This window comes from Saccopteryx leptura, chromosome 10, assembly GCF_036850995.1.
Source record: "Saccopteryx leptura isolate mSacLep1 chromosome 10, mSacLep1_pri_phased_curated, whole genome shotgun sequence".
In the NCBI taxonomy this organism is placed as follows: Eukaryota; Metazoa; Chordata; class Mammalia; order Chiroptera; family Emballonuridae; genus Saccopteryx; species Saccopteryx leptura.
In genome coordinates, this window is record NC_089512.1 from 13726591 (window position 1) to 13751002 (window position 24412).

The following is a 24412-nucleotide window of genomic DNA, read 5'->3' on the forward strand; positions in this document are numbered from 1 at the left end:
CCAGTGTGGTCTGCATTTGTGGGACAGCTGGGAACACAAGTACACCCTGGGGAGGCAGTGGGGAGGGGGAGGGGAGACAGGCCCTGCAGGGCAGTGTGGGCACGGGCTGGGTTGGGAATGGCAGTGGAGGGGACATGAGACATGCTGGACCTTACTCCTCCGTGCAGGCCAGTCAACCTGGCGACAGGAAGCCAGCTGAGAGAGGCTGGCCAGGCTCACGGGGCAGTTTTGCCCTTGGAAGAACCCATGTCTTCCCAGTGGTCTCCGGGGTGGTTAGTCTGAGACAAGACCTGTGCTTGGAGGGGGAGGGCACTCACCCACGCTGAGCTGGGGCCCGGCCCTGGGCCCTCGGGGTGAAGTCACCCCTCCCCCACCCCAGGGGGAGGGAGGCAGTGGGATGGGGTGGTTAGAGGCCCGTGTGAGGCTGAGCTGCTGAGGTCCCTGGGGACTAGAGCACCAAACAGCGGAAGCTGTCCAAGCTGTCGCGCTTCATCCATCTGCACTAGCTGGACCTGTCTGACCTGTCCCCGGAAGCCCGGGCTGCAGGCCGGAGGCGCAGGCTGCACTCTGCCCTGGTGAGCCCCAGTCTGGGGGCCTGAGGAGCAAGGTCAGCGTCCTCCTTAGGAACAGTAATGAGAGACACGAGTGCGGGAGGGGGACCCAGAAAGGAGACCTGACTTGGTCTCCTTTTGTTCTAATGCTCTGCGGCTTGGTCTGTGCTGGCCTCCCTTACTTCATCTCTGCTTTACTGGCTAAGAGCATGGACCCAGAGTGCCAGGTTTGAATCCCAGCTTGACTACCTAGTGAGTTACTTATGCAAGTTACTCCCCTCCGCTGCGCCTGGGATTTCCTCAGGCCCGTCAGATAACACTGCTTGCCTCATAAACTTGTTCAGGTCACATGCTCGGCACTCAGAAGAGAGCCTGGAACGAGTGAGCCTCGTGACTCCCATTCCATTTTCATGTTTCAGCATCTATTTCTGTGTTGTACCCTCAGCCTTTGTTTTGTTTTGTTTTTCTTCTTACCAGTTCTGTCACTTAGGTATGTCTCTTGCCTCGGGACATGCATGCACATGGCCACATGGCCATATCATCAGTGGCCACTAGAGGACTCGTGGCTCGGAGTCTGGCTCCTGGTGGGATGGTCTGTCCCTATAACCAGCTTAGGCAGGGACAGTTCTCAGGACGGACGACCCTAGGATGTTCAGTTGTCCTTTGTCCCCTCTCACTGGCCCTGGGAAATCCACTGGTGGAGACTGCTTCAGCACGCATGACCCCAAAGCTGGATCTCTCCGAAGGCTGCGAGGCTCCAGTCAGACTAGCCTGGGCTGTGGGCGGCAGCCCCCGGCAGCTTCGATACCCAGACTGGAAGCAGAAGCCCCTGCAGGCTCCCTCCCTGTGGACACAGCCCCCGGCCAGATGAGGCTGCTCCTTCCTCATCTAGAACCACATGGGTGAATGAAGACAGCTCAGGTTTTACAGCAGTAAAAATGTGATTAATGCAGTCCTTGACAGCATCGTTCTCCACACAGACAGACCTGTCTCTCAACATAACTGGCCCCACGAAACAGGATTTAAAGCACATCATAATAAAGTAGACTGTTTCCCCATAAGAATGATGGTAGTAACCTAGGGAAAGCATTCCAGATCATTGACTCATACCAAGAGGCCATGCACGTGACCACAGTAGTCATAAAAACAAGGCTCAGGAGCCATCAAGGACAACTTTGGGCTGATCTAAAAGGGACCCTTACCCATCCACTGTTCCCAAACCTTAGTCACCAGACTTCTTCTTCTTTTTTTTTTTTTTTTTTTACAGAGACAGAGAGAGAGTCAGAGAGGGATAGACAGGGACAGAGAGAGATGAGAAGCATCAATCATTAGTTTTTCATTGCACGTTGCAACACCTTAGTTGTTCATTGATTGCTTTTTCATATGTGCCTTGATCGCGGGCCTTCAGCAGACCCAGTAACCTCTTGCTCGAGCCAGCGACCTTGGGTCCAAGCTGGTGAGCTTTGCTCAAACCAGATGAGCCCGCGCTCAAGTTGGCGACCTCGGGGTCTCAAACCTGGGTCCTCTGCATCCCAGTCTGATGCTGTATCCACTGCGCCACTGCCTGGTCAGGCTCACCAGACTTCTTTTTTTTTTTTTTTTTTTGTATTTTTCTGAAGCTGGAAGCGGGGAGAGACAGTCAGACTCCCACATGCGCCTGACCGGGATCCACCCGGCACGCCCACCAGGGGGCGACGCTCTGCCCACCAGGGGGCGGTGCTCTGCCGCGACCAGAGCCACTCTAGCGCCTGGGGCAGAGGCCAAGGAGCCATCCCCAGCGCCCGGGCCATCTTTGCTCCAATGGAGCCTTGGCTGCGGGAGGGGAAGAGAGAGACAGAGAGGAAGGAGGGGGGGGGGTGGAGAAGCAGATGGGCGCTTCTCCTGTGTGCCCTGGCCGGGAATCGAACCCGGGTCCCCCGCACGCCAGGCCGACGCTCTACCGCTGAGCCAACCGGCCAGGGCCTCACCAGACTTCTTATGATACCTCTGCCATATCCACATTCTACTCATACTAAATATTTTACTCTATATCTATTATGTCAATATGCTTAATAGTTAAAACCATTCTAGAACACCCACGGATTCCTGAGTTGGTTGTGCTATTTTTCTCCATTATATCCAAGTAATTAAACATAGTTATTAAACTTTAAAATGGTTTGCTCAATAGCATTGGCAGGGATTTGTACTGTGATGTATGAACACACAGATCTAGTCTAATTTCCTGCCACAGACGGGGACACTGAGACCAAGGGAGGGGAAGGAAGAGTCTTCAGAAGGTCACACAGGGAGATTCTAGACCTCTTGACTCCCAGTCCAGAGTTCCTTCCCCCGAGGTCAGACTGGCCATTATTGCCATCCTGAAAAACAGGAAGAGAGGCATTGGGAGTGTAGCAAAGGTGACCTCTATCACCCTCTTGCCAGTTACAATGAACAATATTCATCTAAATAGGGGCCACCGCTTTTGCCCCCCTCAGGTGTTAAAGGGTTTCTGGAGGACAAATTAGTTGGTCAGTGTCTTTTACCAAAGCTGAAGTGGGACCTTTTTTTTTTTTTCTTGGGATGTATTTCCCTGTACCAGGCAAGGGTAATCCGGTTTCTCCCAAACCAGTGAGGGCCAGCTGAGGCCAGATGAAGACCTGGAAAAGAGGAGACAGAATGCGCAGGACAGAGTGGGCCGGCGACTCTCGCAACCTGCAGCGTGATGGTCTCTCGCTCACGTTCCTGGGCTACGGGGACCTTGTGCAGCTGGTCCTGACTGGTCCCACTGCCAGGGAAGATGCAGTGAGCACCATGGCAGCGAGGGGCATTGTCCTTTAGTTCCAGCATTCGGGGGACTAGGCAGGAGAGGAGGGGCAATTACAGGGCTAACACACCCCCATTAAAATAGCTTTAGGGTAGTTTTTAACCACCTCTTTGTTCCCGTCTGTGCCCTCACAGAGTCTGAGATAAAAGTAGAGCCCATAGGAAGATAGGTGCCCAATGAGCCCAACACCCAGCAGTAGTTAAGCTGATTTATGTCCTTGTTCCCCAGAGCAAAGCTGCTTCTTGTGCCATTAAAAACAAAGCTTTGGGATGCCCCTTAGACCAGAGAAGGCATGGTTCAAATAAATCACACGATATAGAAATAGGGAAGAATATGTCATATTCTCAATCTCTTCTCCACTGACCCACATCCCACCCCCTCCCTCCATGACATTTCCATAGGTTGATGGCTTCTGTCCAACCTGGCTCCCACTGACCACAGCTAGGGCCTCAGAGATCCTTGGGCCTTTTCCAAAATTTCTTCTCTGATTTTGGGGTAGTCGGGGTGCTCCCTGAGGACCTTGGACAAAGAGGGTGAGGGTGTGAAAACCCCAGGTGGGGCGCCCTGCCACCACACCGTGCCCGCCCTGCCCATGCAGGTGGCTTACACTGTGGCAGACTTCGATGGCCTCCACGAATCTCTTGCCCTTCAAGTAGTTGAAAGCTAGTTTGAAGCCTGTTCAGGAGCAGGGAGAATACAGACAGAAGGTAGCACCCCAGTGACCTGAGAACCCCTCTGACTCCCACAAAGGGCCAGAATACAGGCCTTGAGGCCTGGGGTCAGGATGGTGGGCCTCCTGCCAACTATAGCCGGCACCCTCGTGTACCTGGACGGGCTGCCTTACCAACGGCAGGGCTGGCATGATGACTGTACTTCCAGGCCAGCTCGTAGTAGGTGGCTGCGTCGTTGTAGGCCTGCTCCTTCTCCATGATGAAGCCCATGTACTCGTAGGCCTTACAGCAGGACTGCAGAGAAAGCCTGTCAGAGCTTCTGCTTGGTGGTGGTGGTGGGGGCGGGGGGTGTATAGGGTCCCAGCGCCCGGGCACCTGCAGGACGTCTTCTCCCCTCGGCCCAGGAACCCTTCCCACTCTCTCTCCCATTCTGTGTCCTCCGTGGCCTCTTCTTGCCTTGCCTGGTGCTGGGCTCCCTGTTCCCATCATGCTCTTGTCCCGGCTCTTCTCTCCCCACTCCCACCCTGCATTTGCTCCACCCCAGACCCCTGCCTCCGCCAGGGTCCGGCAGCTCCCCCACCCCCAGGCAGCGCGGCTCTCGCCTTGTTGTATTGCACACAGCGCCGCAGCAGCTCAGAGGCCAGGTCGAACTTGCCGCCCTGGCAGTAGGTGTGGGCCAGCAGGAGCCAGCTCTTCTCCAGGTCCTCGGCCTTGGCCGGCGTCCACGGGGCCTTAGCCAGACGCTTCAACTGCGTGCGCGCCTTGGGGACCTGCTTCAGCAGCATGTAGGCCTGTGCCATGGCCAGCAGCGCCGGGACACTGTACTTCTGCGCGCGAGGTGGGAAGCAGGCGTCGGCGCTGGGATCCTCAGCCTCCCCCCACCCTTACCCCGCCTGCCCGCCAGCCCGCGCACCTCGGCCTGCGCCACCTCGATGAAGGTGCCCAGCGCGGCCTCCGCCTTCGCCTTCTCGCCGGTGGCCAGCAGGCAGAGGCCCTGCAGCAGCCGCAGCTGGGTCTGGCCCCAGGCCGTGTGCGGGTAGAAGTCGCGCAGCAGCTTCTCGGCGGTGCGCAGGCCCTGCTGCTCTGACTCCTGCCTGTCGGGGGAGCTGTGGGGCGTCGGTGAGTCCGCACGGCCCTCGCCCGGCCTGGACCCAGAAGCCGCAGGCTCGCCCCGCCTTTCCCAGGGTCCCGCCCCTGCCCCCAGGGGCCAGCCAGGCCCTTACCTGCGCTCAGCCACAAGGTTGTCGGCAGCCTCTCTGGCCACTATCTCATTGTCTGGGTTCAGACAGATTTGCACCATGTAGCAGGTGGCGCTCTGGCCCCAAATGTGGTCCTTGCGAGCTTTGTTTAGGAACTTCAGAGCTTCATTGGGCTGCCCTATATGCCTGTAGTGAAGGAGAGAAACCTCAAAAATCAGATAGGGAAACTGAGGCCTGGAGGGGGGGCAGCAGAGGGATGCACAGGGGCCACTTCGTGGGGCTGGATGGTTGGTCTCCCTACTCCCTAGTCCCGAAGCCGAATCTCTGCTTCCCCGGGGCTGAGCCAAAGCCCAGCGAGCCTGTTGGGAAGAAAGCCCCCCCCCCAGCACACGTGCCGGGCACCCCCCACCCGCTCCCGGGGCGCTCACCAGCGGTAGATGCCTGTGCAGTAGTTGAACCCTGGCTCCAAGAGTACTCGGCTAGACTTCTTCTTGGCCAACTCCAAGAAGGCAGGGGCGTCCTCGAGTTTGCCACTTCTCCGTAGCAGGTCAATCAGTTTATTCAGGACAGGGAAATTGTCTAAGAGAAGAGAGCAGAGATCTCCAGGCTGGGGGAAGCAGAGAGGACCGGGAGACACTGCCCATCTGGGGCTGAGCAGGGACGTTCCTGCTGCTGCGGGGTCTCCCCTGGTCTCCAGTGTTGAGAGAATCATAGTCACGATGCTTAACCATAGTAATGACAGCAGCTAACGGTTATATCGAACCCGGCATTAAATGTTTTACCTGTATATTAACTACACAATGGAAGTAGCACTCTTATTGTTCCCATTTTACGGATGAGGAAATGAGACACAAAGAAGTTAAGAGACCTGCCAGAGGTTACAGAGCTGATAAGTGGAAGACCAGGATTCAGACCTCACACTCCTAGCAGCTGGGATCTGCTCGGCCTCTGGGCAGAGGCTGTGGGCCTGCTGTGTCTGGCGCCTTCCCCAGCAAGAAGGGGGAAGGGGGGCACACTGTAGTGAGAGGCTATGGAGCTCATACCAGGGGAGATCTTGCCTCTTCCAGATGGCCCGGACCTCAGAAGGGCAATTATGTCAATCCCCAGTGTCTGTGATTTGGGGACAGACAGGCTGCCCTGGGTCTGGTGCCAAGCACTGCCCTGCCCGAGACCAGGAACTGGCCCCTGGGACTCGGGAAGGACCAGCACGTTCCGTTGGGGCTTTATCAGTTTCCTGCTTCTCTGGGAACAATCAGAGAGGAAGGGGCTTCCTCTGCCTGGTCAGGAAGGAGGGGAGAGGGCCCACCCTTCTGGGGAGAGCAGCCCTTGCTCGGTGGGAAACTGATACAGGCAGTCTCAGCGGGCGGGCTCCATGCGGGCAGCTACCTGGCGCTTTCTTCAGGACTTGGTGGTAGAAATTGATGGCAGCTTCATAGTTCTGTTTTCTAAACATCAGGTCGGCCATCATCTATCAGAAAATACACAGCGCTCCAGAATTCCTGACAGCAGCTTGCACGGGGTGGGGGGAGCCTGAGGGGGGGGGGAGGAGGAAAGGAGGGAAGGGAGAAGAGGACTTCTCCTGGGCAGAAGAGGTAGCCTCCCTGGGCAGTGGGAGAAGCTGCTACAGGAGGAGCCCAGATGGTGGGGCTGCCTGGGGGGGGGGGGAAGGAAGGCCTGGGGGGAGGGAGGAAGTGGGAAGGTAAGGCCAGGGCTGGACACCAGTGGGGCCTTTTGACAGCTAGCAGACCCAGAGCCAGCCCCTTCACCCGTGTCTGAGAACTGCCAGCTGCAGGCAGTGGAGGAAGAATGGGGGCTGGGGGCTCTCCTCCTCTGCTGGGTGGCCCTGGAGGGGCTCTAGGTGATAGGGACAAGTATGACTAAGGAGCGGGACTTTTCCCACGCTCTCCCCCACCAGGGACCAGTCCCACCCTTGCCTTCACCAACTGTGGGTGTGGCTTGCCCTGAGTGAATCAACCTCACTGCCTCCTGGATGGTCCCAGGAGGTAGACGCTGCCCCCTGCTGCCAGCCCCACCCGTCCACTCTGAGGGCAGCGGGTCCACACAGTCTCCTCTCCCCGCTGCCAGCCCCACCCGTCCACTCTGAGGGCAGCGGGTCCACACAGTCTCCTCTCCCCGCTGCCCCCCGCTGCCAGCCCCACCCGTCCACTCTGAGGGCAGCGGGTCCACACAGTCTCCTCTCCCCGCTGCCCCCTGCTGCCAGCCCCACCCCTCCACTCTGAGGGCAGCGGGTCCACACAGTCTCCTCTCCCCTCCCTGCTGCCCCCTGCTGCCAGCCCCACCCGTCCACTCTGAGGGCAGCGGGTCCACACAGTCTCCTCTCCCCTCCCTGCTGCCCCCTGCTGCCAGCCCCACCCGTCCACTCTGAGGGCAGCGGGTCCACACAGTCTCCTCTCCCCTCCCTGCTGCCCCCTGCTGCCAGCCCCACCCGTCCACTCTGAGGGCAGCGGGTCCACACAGTCTCCTCTCCCCGCTGCCCCCCGCTGCCAGCCCCACCCGTCCACTCTGAGGGCAGCGGGTCCACACAGTCTCCTCTCCCCGCTGCCCCCTGCTGCCAGCCCCACCCCTCCGCTCTGAGGGCAGCGGGTCCACACAGTCTCCTCTCCCCGACAGGCCTCGGGGCTGGGTCGGCCGGGCATCTGAGGTTATAGGTTCAGGACGCAGCCTTCAGTGTGGCCACAGGGAGCCTGGGGAGGGCAGGGAGGAGGTCCGGGGGGCTCCTTACCACGGAGCCGGTCTCACTGTCCTTCTCGGTCTGCAGGAGGATGGCACAGTGCTGCTCGCACAGGTCCAGGTGGCCCTGCAGCAAGGCGGTCCGCGCCAGCTCCAGCACCACCTGGAACAAGACCGGGTACAATACGCTCGCCAAGGGACGTCCTGGGAAAACGCGGGGGTCGATGCCTCGTTCTCTCAGGCCCCAGTTCTGTCAGCTCTGCCTTCAGCATCTGTCTCAGCTCCCCTGAGGTAACCGGCTCACTCTGCCCCCACCCAATACTGAAGCCATACGACGTGTTTCACCAGCTGCCCTCTCTAAGCTGGGGGCTGGCTAACTCATACTCATCCCTCAGTTTTGACTCTGCCCTCGCTTCCTCGGGGAAGCCCTTCGTGCCCCAGACTCCGGGACAGGGACCCTTCTTCTGAGTTCCCATAGTGTCCTGACCCACGTACAGGCACGGGTCTCACGGTGTTAGGACTGCATGTGTACCTGGCTACGGCCCCTCGCCCACAGGCGCTCCATGGGCGGGGACCATGTCTTGCCCTGCTGTGTCTCCGGAGCCTAGTGTAGTACCTGGCACGTATTACAAATCTGTCGGATGGGTACACATTCAATAAACGAGTGGGTCTGTCGCTAGGCTTTTCATTGTCTGTCTTAGCGTGAACGCCAGCCACCACTCCCTGCCGGAGCCACGCCTCTTTCATGGCTCTGACCCTCCTTGGCAGCTAGCTTAACCTGGACTGCAAGCCTAAAGCATCCCTGACAACCTAACTCGCATCGTCTCCCCATCTCCAAAGGGGACCTGAAGATGCCAGACTAGCGTGATTTTCAGCAAAATGTCTTCCCCACGCCGCCCTCCGCAAATGGCTGTCAGAGCAGGTTTTCCCAGCCTTGCTCCAAGGGCTCTAGAGCAGAGGTCCCCAAACTTTTTACACTGGGGGCCAGTTCACTGTCCCTCAGACCGGTGGAGGGCCACCACATACAGTGCTCCTCTCACTGACCACCAATGAAAGAGGTGCCCCTTCCGGGAGTGCGGTGGGGGGCCGGATAAATGGCCTCAGGGGGCCACATGCAGCCGCGGCCCGTAGTTTGGGGACGCCTGCTCTAGAGCAGGCTCCCCACACCAGGGGGCCCCCATGCCCCTTCTGGCCGAGCTCCTCAGGGAGGCACAGAGAGGGAACCAGCCTCTGAACTGGTCAGGGGGCTCAGCAGGGCATCACACCCCGAGAGGAGGCGCAGGGTCTGGCTTTGAGGACGCCACCTTATTGTCAGCGGGCGAGTAGGACAGAGCGTCCTGGTAAGACCGCGTCGCCATGGCATACTCCTTCTCCCCCTGGTAGTGCTCCCCCAGCTGGGTGCGGATGGAGGCTGCCAGCTGCTTCTGGGAGGGGATCATCTCCGGCTGCTCCAGGAGAGCACGCTTCAGAATCCGAGACTGGAGGTCCAGGGCCTTTTGGAAACCAAGTAAACCCAGGATCAGAAGGCTGGAGCCTGATGTGTCGGACCTCAGGTCAATTCACAGAAAGTCCTCAGCTCTCATCTCAGAGCCTGTAGTGTTACAGAGGGCGTCTCGTGCCCTTGAGCAAATCTGGGTCGCTCTGGGCACGCAGGGCCACTGGTCAGGCGGCGAGCTGGCACTGGCTCTGGGACGGAGCCGAGCGAAGGCACTCCAACAAAACGCTCCATTGTACTCGGCTTGTTTATCTGCTTCCATCGCACCTCAGCACTTACTGTGTCTAATTGGCTTAGGCTCTCCTACAGGCCAGAAGAAGCACACAGTAGGTATTTAATGTAAGCTGTGTTTTGATGGACGCATTTATTCTGATTATTGCCCTGCAAGGACTTTGAGGCAGCCCCCGTAAGTGTCCACGACATGCAGTGACCAAGTGGGTAACTGGAGAGCAGTGAGGCAAGAGAAGATGACGATGCCAGCGTTAGGTTTCGGGAAGAGGGCACTAATCGGCACTGGGCTCCCCGGGGCCAAACAGAAGAATGGGAACCCCAGGGGAAACAACGGAATAAAGCAGGCAGTCAGAGAGTGGGCTCTCCCTCTACACCAGTAGAAAGAATGAGGAAGACAAGGCAGGCCTGGCCAGGAGCTGCCCCAGCAGGGGCATCCCCGTGGGGAAAGGGTATGGGTTGGGACTGGCCAGACTCCGGTTCAAATCTCAGCTTTACCACTTATTAGCAGTGTGACTTTGGGCACATGTCTCTATCTCTTTTGAGCCTTATCTGTTAAATAGCAATGCCACAGTGCTTTTCTCAAAGGGCTACTGTGAAAACGGAATAAGAAAGCAAAAAGCCTAGTATAGAATCCGGCATAGAGCTATGGGCGTTGTCTGTTAGCATCGCCACCAGCATCCTTGAGGACAAAGGCGTTATCCGGCTCCCCTGCCTTCTCCAGCCCAGCCAGCCAGGCTAAGAGCACTCTGGTTCACCATCAATTAATGAGCAAGGGAGGGGCAGTGGATGGAAGGTGGAGCTCAGAGGTGTAACCAAGTCCTCTTTTGCACACCAAGCCTGGAGCCTTCCAGACCCTCAGTCCTACCCTTCCTTCTTCAGCTCCCATCAGAAGATGGCAGATAAAGAGCTCGAGTCTACTTGTCAATGACCTTGTTCAAGGTTTCCAGCACCTCTTCTTTTTTATGGCTCTTGTAAACCTTCGCCAGCAAAAGCAAGCACTTGACATTATTCATCATGGATGGGATGTCTGTGACTGCAAAATGGAAACTCCAATTAGTGTTCTCTGCCCTCTGGGAAGCTGGAGATGGGGTGGAGGGGGTGGAGGGGGGAAGGGGGAGGCAGGAGTTGGGGGAAGGGACAGGAGGGGACTTGGGTTCAGGACCTCAGCTAGTACCCATTCCTAGCACCATTATGCAAGAGAAGAGAGAGCAGGGTGGGGGGCCCACGTGCCTACTCCAAATGCTAGGGGCTAAGTTAGAATATGCTGCCCCACCTGAGTCATGTTCCAGAGCCTGCTTCAAAACTTTTTCTGCCTTGTTGAACTTCTTTAACCTCAGGAGCAGTTCAGCCAGCTCACAGCACAGAAAGTCCTGGCCGCTAATCTTCTGGGCAGCCTCGTAATAATTAACCGCCTTAGTGCAAACAGGAAACGTTGGCATCAGGTCTGGTTCTACACTTGAGCACCTCCCAGTGTGCTCCCCCCAACAGCCGCCGACAGACCGCACAGGTGGGCCCCTCCAGGACGGGGGAGCCTCAGATGAAAAGGCGCCCCCTGCTGGCAGGGCTCAGGCTTCCTCCTGAGCAGCAGTGGGGCATGGCGGACGGTCGGTTGCTGAGTTCTCCCCTGGGCACCCCATTCAACAGGGAACTAGGAGGCAAACTCAGCCACTCTCCTCCCACCCAGACCCTCCCGCCCATGCACCTTCCTCCATCCTCTCTGGCCCTCCCCACCGCTCCCCACCCAGCCCGGCCTGACCTTGATGTACTGGTGAGTCTTGACGTAAGCTTGCCCAATTCTGCTGACCAGGGAGGCGTCGTGTGGGTTCTTCCGGTAGGCCTCGTCGTATACCTCCAGGGCCTTCTCGGGCTAGTGGGGAAAGGGTCTGAGGTTCCTCTCTTCTCTCCCCCCGGAGAAGTGAGACTGGCCCGCCACTGGCCAGCCCATGAGGCCCTTCTCGGGCTAGTGGGGAAAGGGTCCGAGGTTCCTCTCTTCTCTCCCCCCAGAGAAGTGAGACTGGCCTGCCACTGGCCAGCCCATGAGGGCCTTCTCGGGCTAGTGGGGAAAGGGTCTGAGGTTCCTCTCTTCTCTCCCCCCGGAGAAGTGAGACTGGCATGCCACTGGCCAGCCCATGAAGCCCTTCTCGGGCTAGTGGGGAAAGGGCCCGAGGTTCCTCTCTCTTCTCCCCCCGGAGAAGTGAGACTGGCACGCCACTGGCCAGCCCCATGAGGCCCTCGCTCACCTCCTCAATGTTCATAAAAGCGTCGCCCAGGAGCAGGCTGGTGCCGGGGCCAGGCAGGTGCTCACAGAGCTCCCTGCAAAAGTAACCAAAAGCTTATCTCAGGTAAGCTGTGCACCCTTCATAGTCCTGACCGCATCCTCCTCTCTTCTTTCCACTAATTCCAGCTGACGTTCATTCATTCACTCACTCCCTCACTTGCTCACTCATTCAGCCAATGCTCATTGAAAGCCCAAAGTGCACGAGACGTCCTGATAACTACCTGGGTTCAGGCTCTCCTCGTCCTCGTCTGTCACCTGAACCATGGCCAGAGCCTCCACCCGCTCCTCTGGCCTCTACCCAGCCCTCCAGACACCTCGATATGAGGTAGGCACGCTGCTCTTTCTAGAACACCGATCTGACCCTGTTGCCCCACCTTTTACGGTTTCCCACTGCCACCCTGTCCCCTGGCCAGCACCCTCCCTTTTTGCCTGAGGAAAGGGACTGGGAAGGTAGCCTCTGGGTCCCAATGTCAAATCACAGAGACAGCATTCGGGACCTCCAGTCCACTCTCCATCCTCCTTCACCTCACATGAGTGACATCCAAGTCACTGGCATTTCCTCAAGGGATGGCAGAGCCAGCCAAGGGCCAGGGTGGAGGTGCGGTCCCCAGGATCTCCCCAGAATGTGAGCCACACAAAGGGGGGCAAGCAGGGCTCGGGCTGATTCAGTTCAGTGGCCTCAGAACTCAGCAATGAGCCGGTCTGGTGGCCTACCACACTCAAATTCTAGCCCACGGGAAATGTCACACTTCCGTGAGACACCAGTGGACCGGACGCTGTCCGCTCACCGGTAGCATTCGATGTAGAGGCCGATGTCCTTGCGCGACTGCAGGTAGATGCTGGCCATCTTCTCCTTGGCTTCCCGGTAGCAGGGCTGCTTGGGCGTGATGCTCCTCAGCATGTTGAGCGCCATGTCCACGCTCCCCTTGCTCAGGGCCAAGTCCACGTTGGCGATGGTGACGCGGATCTCCTCCGGGGTGCCTCTGAACTCGTTGATGGCATCTTGCATGACCTTGGTGGCCTCATGCTAAGACATGGGAATCCAACAGACCCTCAGTGGCTGCCACCCTCTTCAGGGGGCCTGACAACACTGGAAATCTCTTCTGGGAAACTCAGAGCCATCAGCCTCCCCCAACTTGGCCCAGGAGAGAAATGAAACACGGAGGCGGCAGGGAGCAGTCTTCCTACAGGGAGGCCAAGCATAGGGGGACCACACCCTCCCATGGAGAGGCTTCGGCGGCAGAAAGAAAAGAGATCGCTTAGCTTCCAGGGCCACTGTTCTTGGAGGGCAGGGGGCAGGTGCCCAGCTAGCTAGGGGTACACAGAAACCCCCAACCGTGCCTGACCAGGTAGTGGCGCAGTGGATAGAGCGTCGGACTGGGATGCGTAAGACCCGGGTTCGAGACCCCAAGGTCGCCAGCTTGAGCAAAGCTCACCAGCTTGGACCCAAGGCCGCTGGCTCCAGGAAGGGGTTACTTGGTCTGCTGAAGGCCGGCGGTCAAGGCACATGTGAGAAATCAATCAATGAACAACTAAGGTGTCACAACGAAAAACTGATGATTGATGCTTCTCATCTCTCTCTGTTCCCGTCTGTCTGTCCCTATCTATCCCTCTCTCTGACTCTCTCTGTCTCTGTTAAAAAAAAAGAAAAGAAAAAGAAAAAGAAATAAAGAAAGAAAAAAGAAACCCCCAATCATAAGAATCTGCTGCTCCTTACCACCTCAAAGTCTTTGCACGGGAGACCTGTGGATGCATCTCCTTGAACTTCCCTGCTTTTGATCACACTTTAGTTCTGTGGCATTGGGCACACAGAGGTCTCTTAAAGCTGTCTCTTCGTTATATCTGTATCCTTGATTAGTATTTTTTATTTTATTTTAATGTTTATTGATTTTAGTGAGGGAGGATGGGGGAGAGACAGAAACGTCGATCTGTTCCTGTATGTGTGCTGACCGAGGATCAAACTGGCAACCTCTGTGCTTTGGGACGATGCCAACCGAGCTATCCCGCCAGGGCCCCTGGATTATTTTAACACAGATACTCTTTGCCAGATTTGGTGCTTTTTCTTTTTCAAATTTACCAGCTGGCTTTTCATCTTTCCCTCGTATCCTAGGACCCCTCTCTTGATCTCTTATGGTCTACTTTGAGCTCATTTTATAAGACTGTTGTTATTGTTTTTCACTGAGTACAGAAAAGTTTTTTTTGTTTTTTTTTTACAGAGACAGAGAGAGAGTCAGAGAGAGGGATAGACAGGAACAGACAGACAGGAACGGAGAGAGATGAGAAGCATCAATCATTAGTTTTTCATTGCGCGTTGCAACACCTTAGTTGTTCATTGATTGCTTTCTCATATGTGCCTTGACTGTGGGCCTTCAGCAGACCGAGTAGCCCCTTGCTGGAGCCAGCGACCTTGGGTTCAAGCTGGTGGGCTTTTGCTCAAACCAGATGAGCCTGCGCTCAAACTGGCGACCTCGGAGTCTCGAGCCTGGGTCCTTTGCATCCCAGTCCGACGCTCTATCCACTGCGCCACCGCCTGGTCAGGCCAGAAAAGTTTTTTGAAAAAAATATTTCTTTAATTTTTTTATATCAATAGTACTCTTTCTCCTAAAGTGTAATTTTGTCTTTTGTCTATTTTTCCTTTCCTTTCCCTTCCTCCCTTCCTTCCTCCTTCCAGGACCTATATATATATATAGTTCCATGTTGGGCCCCCGCTGATCACCACTGGTCCTCCTGCGGGAACAGCTCCACCTGACCTTGCCTGTTTTCTCTCAAAGGGGGCTGGGCAGGGACAGTGCCCAAGCCCAGCTGCCCTGGGGCACTCTCCCTTAGCTCTCTCCCTTCAGGGGTAGCCTTCCCGAAAAGCTAGAGTCAGGATGGATCCTGCTGGCTCACAGTGAAGGCTCCTGCTCGCAGACCTGTTATCTTGACTGAGCAAGATGTGAAACGGATACCAGGTAATTTCCCTGCTTGCTTTCCTAGCCCACCTCCCCGATGAAGGAGTCTGGGCCAGAGAAAACTACTGGCATCTCGAAGGGAGTTCTTGTTCAGTAGCTCTGCCCTTCTATGGGCCGGAAGTGGGTTCCTCCAGGAATGTCCTTGCTTTTCCTGTGGCCTGACCACATCCCCAGTTCAGAAGGTTTCAAGCAAATACTGGGACCTCAGGCCCCCACTTCATGGCACCCTGCTTTCTCCCTGTCACCCGTGATCACTTCTGGAAGGACAGGGGCCTGGCGACCTGTTCTCCTTCAGCCCCAGCCACCATCTCAGCGCCTGGCATAGAGCAGGCCCTCCATCGATGGCTGAACAAATGACTGTCAACTATTCCCAGAGGCAGCTGTTCCCTAATCTTGTTATAGACGGAGATTCCTTCTCTACTTGTAATTCTTTTGTTCCTTTTGGCAGACTGACCGAGGGAAGTACCATAAACAGCTTCCACATTTCCGTCTTTGCCCAGAAGGCAATTTTTAACTTTAAGGAGAAAAGGCCTCAGGCACTGATTCCTTTGCTAGCCAGGATCCTCACAGGAGGAGGAGGAGGTCCCGGTACTGTCTGTCCTGGACATGGTCCTGGAGCTTTGCTGACAAGCCCCTTCCCGGTGAGGAGGTGAGTGTGTGAGGCCCCTGAGGCCAAGGAAGCATGCTGAGCCCAACCCCCCCAGGGCCCGGCCGGGCCCCCACCAGCCCTTCCAAGGCCCAGGGCTGCCTCCTACAGTGAGCAGCTTGTTCCCTGCAAAACTCCAAGGGAACACAGATCATGAAGATTACGGTGTGACTGGCACCTACTGGAAGGCCTGCACTGCCCAACCTGCACATCCGCATGTGGTGGACCTGATGGGCCCGCGTGCTCCGCCTCCCTGACACCCTAACGGGGGACAGTGAAGTAGGCAGGGGACAGATCTGGCAGGTCCCAGTCAGGTTTGGACTTTGTCTTGAGGGTAGTGGGAACCGCTGAAGCCTTTTAGGCAGGAAGGAGTTACGCTCTTCAATGGATGAAGGTTCAGAAAATAGCCGAAGTAAATATTAGCCAGAATGCAAAGGCCTGGGTCACGGGGCCTCCAACATGCGCTGGTCCTCAGGGAGAAGCGCCTGCCCTTTCTTACCAGCTGCCCATTCATCCGGAGGGCGTCTGCCAGTTCCAGTAAGATGGATGCCCGCTCGCCAGGCTGCACGGAGGGCCCGTGGAACTTCTTGCCTTCCGTCTTTAGAGTTGGTAATTTTATGATCATTTTCAGTGTCTTTATGGCTTCTGGGTAGTCCCCAGACTTGTTGAGGGCCCTGGCCTTGATGAAGTGGTAGAGGGGGTGGTTTCGGACCTAGGAGAGCACAGTAGAGGGCGGGGCTCCAGGTCACCGCTGCTGCTTATGGCGCCCAGAGTGGACGAAGCCACAGGGCCCGCTGAGCCTGCCCCTGCCCTCTGACCAAGAGAAGAGTCTGATGGGTGCAGGCAGCTGCAGGGGCTTCTCTCCCAAGGCGAGTGGGGACTGCAGCTAGCTGGGCTTTGCGATGCTGAGTGGGTGACAGGGCAAAGGGGACCCCCACCTGGAAGTTGTGACTGACGCCCAGCTCTAAGCAGTGGGAGCACATGGCAAAGTGGCCCTGAGCCAGGTAGATCTGGGACATGAGGAGGTGGGCGTCCACGGAGGTGGGGTCCAGTTCCAGGCAGCGCTGCAGGATGCTCTGGGCATTCTCTAGCTCTCCTGGAAATAACAAACAAGCCTCTACAGCCAGGGGCCCCTGGGGACTCCAGGGACCCAACGTGTAAAGGCAGAACGGATCTCGCCTGTCCTCTTACCCAGGAGCACTCGAGCTGAGCATTTTATCCAGCTCTGCTCTGCCTAAGAGGTCTCCTCTTAAAATGAGAACATCGTAGTTTTTACCTTGGCCGAGGCAAAAGCCAGGAAACTCGAACCTCGGTGTAACACCTCCCTTCTGTTACCACCTGAGAGATGCCCATCCCACTTCACTGCTCCATCAGGAGCTCCAGGGAACAGTTAAGTCCCGATTGCCACACCTGAGAGCTGAACAAAACCTAATAATAACAGCAACTAGAACCGCCGCAACTTAGGAAGCGCCTGCTCAATCTCCAACACGTGCAGAGCGCTTTAGAAAGGCTGGTTGGCCCAGCTTTGCAAGGTTGGTATTATCCTTGTTTTTTAGATGGAAGACTGGGACTCCAGTGATGTGAGTTATACAGCTTTGGAAGGGGCGAAGCCAGCATTTAGACCAGGGCCCTCCAGCTCCTGAGGCTGAGCCCCGAGTGCCCTGGCGCTGCGGGGGCCGAGAGGCTGGCTCTGAGCAGTGCCAGTGACACGTAGGGTGGGGGGGCAGTGAGCTGGTGGAGAGCCCTTCCCCCTCATCAGCCAGGTCCCTCAACGGCTCCTGCTCCAGGAAAACAAACCTTGAAAACACAAGCTCGGGGCCCTGGCCGGTTGGCTCAGTGGTAGAGCGTCGGCCTGGCGTGCAGGAGTCCCGGGTTCGATTCCCGGCCAGGGCACACAGGAGAAGCGCCCATCTGCTTCTCCACCCCTTCCCCTCTCTTCCTCTCTGTCTCTCTCTTCTCCTCCCGCAGCCAAGGCTCCATTGGAGCAAAGTTGGCCTCGGCACTGGGGATGGCTCTGTGGCCTCTGCCTCAGGCGCTAGAATGGCTCTGGTCGCAATAGGGCAATGCCCAGATGGGCAGAGCATCGCCTCCTGGTGGGCGTGCCGGGTGGATCCCGGTCGGGCGCATGCGGGAGTCTGACTGCCTCCCCATTTCCAACTTCAGGGAAAAAAAAAAAAAAAAAAAAAAAAAAAGAAGAAAAAAACCACAAGCTGGGGCTCAGCGGTCTGGACCCTCCACCACATAACCTGGTACATGGAGAGCTCCTGCTCCCCGGTTCTGAGCTCCCTCCTCCTTCCCCACATGCTGCAGAAATGGGAAGCAGTCACCATGGTAACACAAGCGGCTGGAGACCTTGCCTTGGCCCTAAACCTGCTGGCACCTGCCGGCACCCCTGGGGGTGTGCTCCGCCCCTGCCTTGTATCCAGGCGACCTTGAAGCTCTGGGTAGACCTGGTACCCAGATGAACACGGGGGATGAAGACAGGGGAGCCAGCCCTCAGCAGAGAGCAACCTACACGCTGAAGCCCAGAGGACAGACACACGCCGCAGTACTCTGGATCCTTTGAAAGCCCCGCAGGACAACCGAGATCAGCTTGGCTTTCAGGCAGACGGGGTGGAAGGCCGCAGGGAGAGAGGAGGAGGGAGAGAGAGCCAGGGAGGGCAGCCACAAGGGTTTCCTCCCTTCTTCCCTCCCTCTCCAGGGTCTAGGCCTCGAGATGGGAGAAGGAAGCCACTCGGGCCACCCGGAGGCTCTGAAAGACTAATGGCCCAGGGTCTCCCCACCCCACGGGGCCTTCTTGACCACTTGTTAAAACCTGCAACCCCCCCACCCCCCACCCCACCCGGCTTTTGTTTTCTCCTAACAAACAGTGCAATACGCTTAGCTGTCCTATCTTTACTGGAACGCGAACTCCACGAGGGAATTTCTGCCTGTGTGACCTCGACTGTATCCCAGCATCAGCGCAGCGCCTGCGCTTGATGGAAGTTCAGGGTCTGTTGCCCGAGACAGGCCGAGCCATCAGCACAAGGCCTGGGGGGGAGAAACCCCTGCTGGTGAGGGAGGTTAGGAAGTTTTTTGGGGGTTGGAGGCTGGAGGAAATGAATGGGCAGGCCCAGTGAGTGTGAGTGTGTGTGTGTGTGTGTCAAGTATCCCAGGCAGGGAGCCCGTGGACACTAACCCAGAGGCAGAGGTCCCACCAGGTGTCTGAGCCGACGAACAGGTGTGGGAGGCCGTGTGTCCCCCACTGGCCCCCAGGACCCAGGGGCTCACCTGAGAGGTACTTGACCTGAGCCATCACCTGCAAAGGTTCTGTCAGGGCTGGGGCTGCTTTCACCACAGGGTTCAAGATCGCGGTGACTTGTTTAAGCAGTGGGGACACGACCTGGCCTGGCGGGCGGGGCTGTGGGGACAAGGGGACACGGGGGTCCCGGCTGTGAGGTCTGCCCCATTCTGAGAGGGACTCCCAGAGCTCTCAGAAAACCTGCCCCGGAGAAGGAACTGGAGTCCACACACGTCTGTCACCCGCTCTCTGTTACCTAGCGCCAGGGCACGTGCTCCAGGGAGCGGGGGACAGCGTTTTGTCCACCCTGTGTCCCCAGGACCTAGCACGGTGTCTGGCACACGGCAGTGCGCTCACAGGACATCTGTGGAGCCACTCGTTACAAGGCATGAGGGTAAATATTAGGCGCGTCAGATACGATCTTTGCCCACAAGGAATCTTGACTGGCTGGGAAAGTAGGGGCAACAAGTAACGACTAACATACTTAGAAGACTTCTGGGGAGAAAAGGAGCCCAGTTCTTCTCTAGGATAAACGCCGGAATGTGGTCCGGGGCGTGGGGGACCCAGGGAGCGGCCTAAACCGCTGGCCCTGGCATCACCTGGGGGCTTGTTCAAGACGCAGGGCTTCTCCTGAGTCAGTTCCTGCCCTGGAACAGCTCCCAGGTGACCTGCGTACTGCAGTGCCAGTGTGAAAAGCACGGGGCTCCCGACCTCTGCCCGGGCTCGGAGCAGCCTGGTGACTGGCCAGGGAGGGTCCCCGCCTCTGTCCAAACCTGTGCTCCAGACCCCCCCGCCGCAAAGGTGCACCTTTCTCTGACCTGCTTGGGGCAGAAGAACAAGTACTCCCTGGCGATGCCGACCAGGAAGAAGGCGTCCAGCTTTTCAAAGTACTCGGAGCCCAGGGGGAGGCCCTGCATGCAGGAGAAGTGCAGCTCCGCCGCCTCCCGCAGGAGCGCCGTGACCTCCTGCTCCCCCTTGTGCTCCTTGGACGCCAGGAGGGCTTGGAGGAAGACCAGCATCTGTGGAAGCAGGCCCGGATCTTAGAACCCGAGAACCAGCGCTGGCCGGACATGGGTGATCCCAGAGGGCGAAGCGGAGGCCCAGGCCCTCGTGGCTGCTCTCTGCTGGACAGTGGCGGTGGGACGGGCGGTGTGTGTGTGTGTGTGGGGGGGGGACACGCTCTCGGAGGAACCCACACCCCCAAGGAGCTCTGACCTCAGACTTCCCCCGGGACTGCTGCGCCGCCTTCAGGAATTCCAGCAGTTGCCCCGCCTCCTTCAGGCAGCCCTCTAAGATCTGACACCAGATGATTCCTGGGAATGGACCAGAACACAGGTGAGCAGCCAGCTCCGAAGCATGGCCAGCGGCAGGTTGAGACAGCAGGAGGAAGGGTCTCCAGGCAGGGGACCTTTCCCAACACCTTCATAAACTTAAAGCGAGACACCTGCACGTGGTAAAGAATGCAAACCCCAACGCAATGTGGAGAAACGTCCCCAGCTCCTGCTCCGGCTTTAACCATGTCTCCCTCCAGAGACAAACACCTGTAATGAATTGAGTTATTCATGTATACATATATTTTCCCGTCAGTTCATACAAATCTACCCCGTTCTCTTTACTGAAGACATAATATCGCACTGTGGCTGTAACCATTTATTTAACTATTGCCCTATCGAAGGACGCCTCATCTCACATTTAGTTTTCAATGATTAAATATCGCAATGCTATGGTAAACATTTTTTGTGTGTTCCAATTCTTGAAGTAGCATTGATGAGTCATAGAACATGCATATCTAACATACTGATAGATTAGGCCAACTTGTCCTCCAAAGAGAGTTGAATTAATAGTACTGCCAAGAATTTGAAAGTATCCTTTCCTCACAACCTCGCAGACACGCTTTACCCTTCACCAGTCTAACAAGAATTCTAACCTGTTTTATTCACATGTTTTGATTATTAAGAACAATGAACATCTTTTCACACATTTAATGGCCTTTTCTTTTCTACTGGGAATTTTCTGTTCACAGCTTTTGCCTGCTTTTCTTCTGGGGTGATTTTCTTTTTTCTCTTCATATATTAATATTATTAACTCTCTACAGCAAACATTTTCTATTAGTATGCCATTTACTTTTGAACTATTATACAGTGTCTTTGCCATCGATTAGTTTTAAATTTTTACGTAGTCGTCAGTGAAATATTTTCCCGTACAGCTTCTGAGCTTGTGGTCACGCTTAGAATCCTCCCAGGGAACCCACATCCAATTTAATTTTTATGGTTAAACACTTAATTCACTTACAATTTTGAGTATGATGTGAGATAGAGAGTTATCTTATTTTTGTTTTTTTCATGGCTAGGTCTTCAACCATGAGTTCTTGAAACTCTATTGGTTTGAAATGTCATCTTTATTCTAAGCTCTGTTTCTGTCCGATTTTATCTATCTGTTTATTCCAGCATTGACCTCGGGCTGACCTAACTACTGTTGTTCTCTGCTATGTTTTGAATTTGGGAGGACAAACTTCTTCTGTTTCCACTCTTCTTTTAGAGCTATTTCTTGGCCATCTGGGTGTATTTATTTCTGACTGTCTTTCTTAGTCACCATCTTGGTTTTCAATTATATCTGTCCCACTAATATTTTATTTTGCAAGCAAATCTTTAATTTTCAACGACTCTTTTTTTTTTTTTTTTTTTTTGGCTCTCTGCGTTTCTTCCACGGTAGCATGCTCCTTCCTTACTGACACCGTGGCCTCTTGGGCCAGCCCGCCCTGGAGGTGTTTTGTGGGGGGACGTCTGTTCTGTCTCTGGTCTTGCCTTCGCTCCTCCTGGTTCATGGCTTTGCACATTCCAATCGGCCCCTCACTCAAAATGCTAGAAGATTTACAAAAGAACTGGAGTAATGAGGACCGGCAGCTGGGGCAGATTTCCTAAACTGTTAAGGTCACTCCTTTTCTCAGGCCAGATGAGACGGGGACTACAGGATGCACCGGAGTGGACTCACCCCGGGCTGGAGTGTGTGGGACCGTCCCACGGACTTCCCTTCTGGCTGAGAGGCAAGGGCTCTCCCTTCAATGAGGGAACGAGGAAGGACTCAGCCTGGGGGTTGGACCGTTTCAGGGGATTTCGTGTATGTGTCCAGCTGCCAAGTCTTTTTGTCCTACATGTCCCTGTGGTGGGCAGTCACCGGGGGCTCTGCCCTGCTTCCTCCGGAGTCCCCTGGCCTCCGTCTCGGGCCATCAACAATCTTCCCATTATCTCCCCAGCTGCCCCACGGCTCCTGGGGCAGCCTCTGGTGACCCTGAGCTCCCAGCCTCTGGTGACCCTGAGCTCGTGTTTCTCATTTCTGTTTTTCTTGGAGCTCCCTGGGGAAAGCTGGTCTACCCGGTGTCGCACTGACCCGTCCCTGCCCGTGCTGGCTCGCGGGTTTCCAGACTTGCCTGCACATGTCTATGCACTGCATGCCATCTGCTTTATATCTTCCATAAATGTGATGTTCTCAGAGTTTCTGGTCCACGGACGGCACCTTTCCTTATTTCTATGGCTGGATTTATCTTTTCAAAAAGTCTTCCTTTATTTTCATGGGGGTTTGGGGAAGAGGAAGAGGCGTGGATGGAGGAGTCAGCCTGACACGTTGACCCGGAGGTGAAGAGGGACCCCTCTGACCACTGAGCGGCCCGGATGACAAACCCGGAGTACAGAGAAGGGACCTGCCCCGGAGACACGGCTCCTCAAAGCCAGGGTGAGAAGCGGGCCCAGCCAGAGCGCAGTACGGCTCCCTCAACCCAAACTCAACCCTACTGGTTCCGAAGTCACCAGAGACCACGGATTGAGGGCTTTGTAAAATGTGTAGAATAAACATTGGACTCTGGGAGACTCATTTGACCTTTATAGAAGATGTCGGGGAAGCATCGGGACAGACAGGGAAGTAAAACCCTCAGAACTGCTCCCTCTGGTGGCTTGTCAGCTCAGGGGCCTGTGGGAGAAGCGTGTACAGAGGGGAGGCCGAAGGCGCTGGGGTGGCATGTGCTGGGGGCCCAAGCAGGGGCAGAGATGACCGGGCAGAAGGGGCAGGCTGTCCAGGGGGGTCAGAGTGGGGACATCGGGGGTCTCATATAGATCAGAGCAGCTTTGAACACACTTCTGAGAATTCCTGGGCCTCTCACATCTATGTCTGCAGCTTTCATGGAAATGCACCGGGTCACTCAATGCACCCCAAACTCAGACACTCGGAAATGCACCGGGTCACTCAATGCACCCCAAACTCAGACACTCGGAAATGCACCGGGTCACTCAATGCACCCCAAACTCAGACACTCGGAAATGCACCGGGTCACTCAATGCACCCCAAACTCAGACACTCGGAAATGCACCGGGTCACTCAATGCACCCCAAACTCAGACACTCGGAAATGCACCGGGTCACTCAATGCACCCCAAACTCAGACACTTGAAATGCACCGGGTCACTCAATGCACCCCAAACTCAGACACTCGGAAATGCACCGGGTCACTCAATGCACCCCAAACTCAGACACTCTAAACTCACACACCTCTCTTTTGGACCCAGAAAGGCCACTCTGCTTGGCTCCCAACACCTGCCCTCCCATCCCCCACCCTGCCCAGCCTGCAAAGACCTGCAAAGGCAGCCACATTGATCTCATCCAGTTTCGTGGCCTCCGAATACCATGTAGACGCCTCTTTCACTTGGTTCTGCAGGATGTAGAGATAGCCCAGCTCGATGGCCGCGTGGACGTTGGAGGGGGTGGCCATCACGATGCGTTGGATGAAGCTACACACTAGCTGTAGAATCACGTGGTGCCTCCCACACTGCAAGGAACAGACACACAGGGATGGGAAGACCAGCCAGTCAAGCCTGTCTAAACAAGGCCACGTCAGCACTGGGGGACACTTTGACAGGCCTCGGGGGTGCTCAGGAGAGGCTAAGAGGCACCCTATGTCTAGGCAGCTGGGTCTTGGTAGCTATTTGGCTCCCAAAGAACCTCCCACTGGTCGCATCTGTGGAACCTGCCTCCAGCCACAGGGACTCATACCCTGTCTGGCCACAGTAATTGGTCCAACCAGTCACCACGAGGTGCAGCTGGGTGAGAGCTCTTTGCGCCCCATGGTCGGGAAGTGGCCCCAAAGGCTGCAAGCGTGTTTCTCCCACATGTGGAGAACGAGATAGAGACACTCAGACACAGACGTGGAGGGAGCAAAGGTCGCCCAGTGGCATTCGACCCTCACAGCATGTCCTTTTAATAAACCTTGCTTTGGGGCTGAAGGGTCTGACAGGGTCAGACTGTTGGGGGGCCTGGTGTGTTGGCACCTTGCCTGGTGTCAGAGACGCCCCTTGGCAGGCCACTTCCACAGAAAGGATACGGGAGGTGGGTACCCGGTACCCCGAGGCCAGGGCCGGGCACAGCCCTGCTACATAACAGCCACACTACCACCCTCTTTCCCCCCCAAAGTCACCTCCCACTCTAAAAGCGCTGCCAGACCTCACCTTCCTGGTCTTGGCATCTGTGAGGGGCACCTGGGCCAAGGACACAGAGCCCACAGGGTACAGGTATTGGCCAGAGGCGGGTCGGGGCCACAGGGGGTCAGGCACCAGCCTGAGAGGCCAAGTGT

At 56.3% G+C, this 24412-nt stretch overlaps 1 protein-coding gene across 6 annotated transcripts in view; it reads right to left on the reverse strand.

The window, feature by feature from the left end:
• Positions 1-2545: 2545 nt before the first annotated feature.
• TTC21A (tetratricopeptide repeat domain 21A) overlaps positions 2546-24412 on the reverse strand; it is a 34954-nt gene continuing 13087 nt past the window's right edge. For 2 of the 6 annotated variants that reach the window (XM_066351989.1, XM_066351995.1), the window contains 22 exons: positions 23419-23611; positions 20012-20109; positions 19615-19815; positions 18787-18916; positions 16455-16612; positions 16016-16228; positions 12708-12946; positions 11882-11954; positions 11398-11508; positions 10915-11053; positions 10571-10674; positions 9220-9408; positions 7968-8078; positions 6611-6692; positions 5653-5803; positions 5249-5410; positions 4939-5131; positions 4628-4852; positions 4199-4319; positions 3962-4029; positions 3776-3865; positions 2546-2908 (listed from right to left, as the gene is read on the reverse strand). In XM_066351989.1, the coding sequence (XP_066208086.1) occupies positions 2765-2908; positions 3776-3865; positions 3962-4029; positions 4199-4319; positions 4628-4852; positions 4939-5131; positions 5249-5410; positions 5653-5803; positions 6611-6692; positions 7968-8078; positions 9220-9408; positions 10571-10674; positions 10915-11053; positions 11398-11508; positions 11882-11954; positions 12708-12946; positions 16016-16228; positions 16455-16612; positions 18787-18916; positions 19615-19815; positions 20012-20109; positions 23419-23611 (3195 nt within the window). In that variant the 3' untranslated portion in view covers positions 2546-2764. Of the gene's footprint in view, positions 2909-3740; positions 3874-3961; positions 4030-4198; positions 4320-4627; positions 4853-4938; positions 5132-5248; positions 5411-5652; positions 5804-6610; positions 6693-7967; positions 8079-9219; positions 9409-10570; positions 10675-10914; positions 11054-11397; positions 11509-11881; positions 11955-12707; positions 12947-16015; positions 16229-16454; positions 16613-18786; positions 18917-19614; positions 19816-20011; positions 20110-23418; positions 23612-24412 lie in introns of those variants that run through there. The other 4 variants (XM_066351991.1, XM_066351994.1, XM_066351993.1 and 1 more) reach the window with 4 other exon arrangements.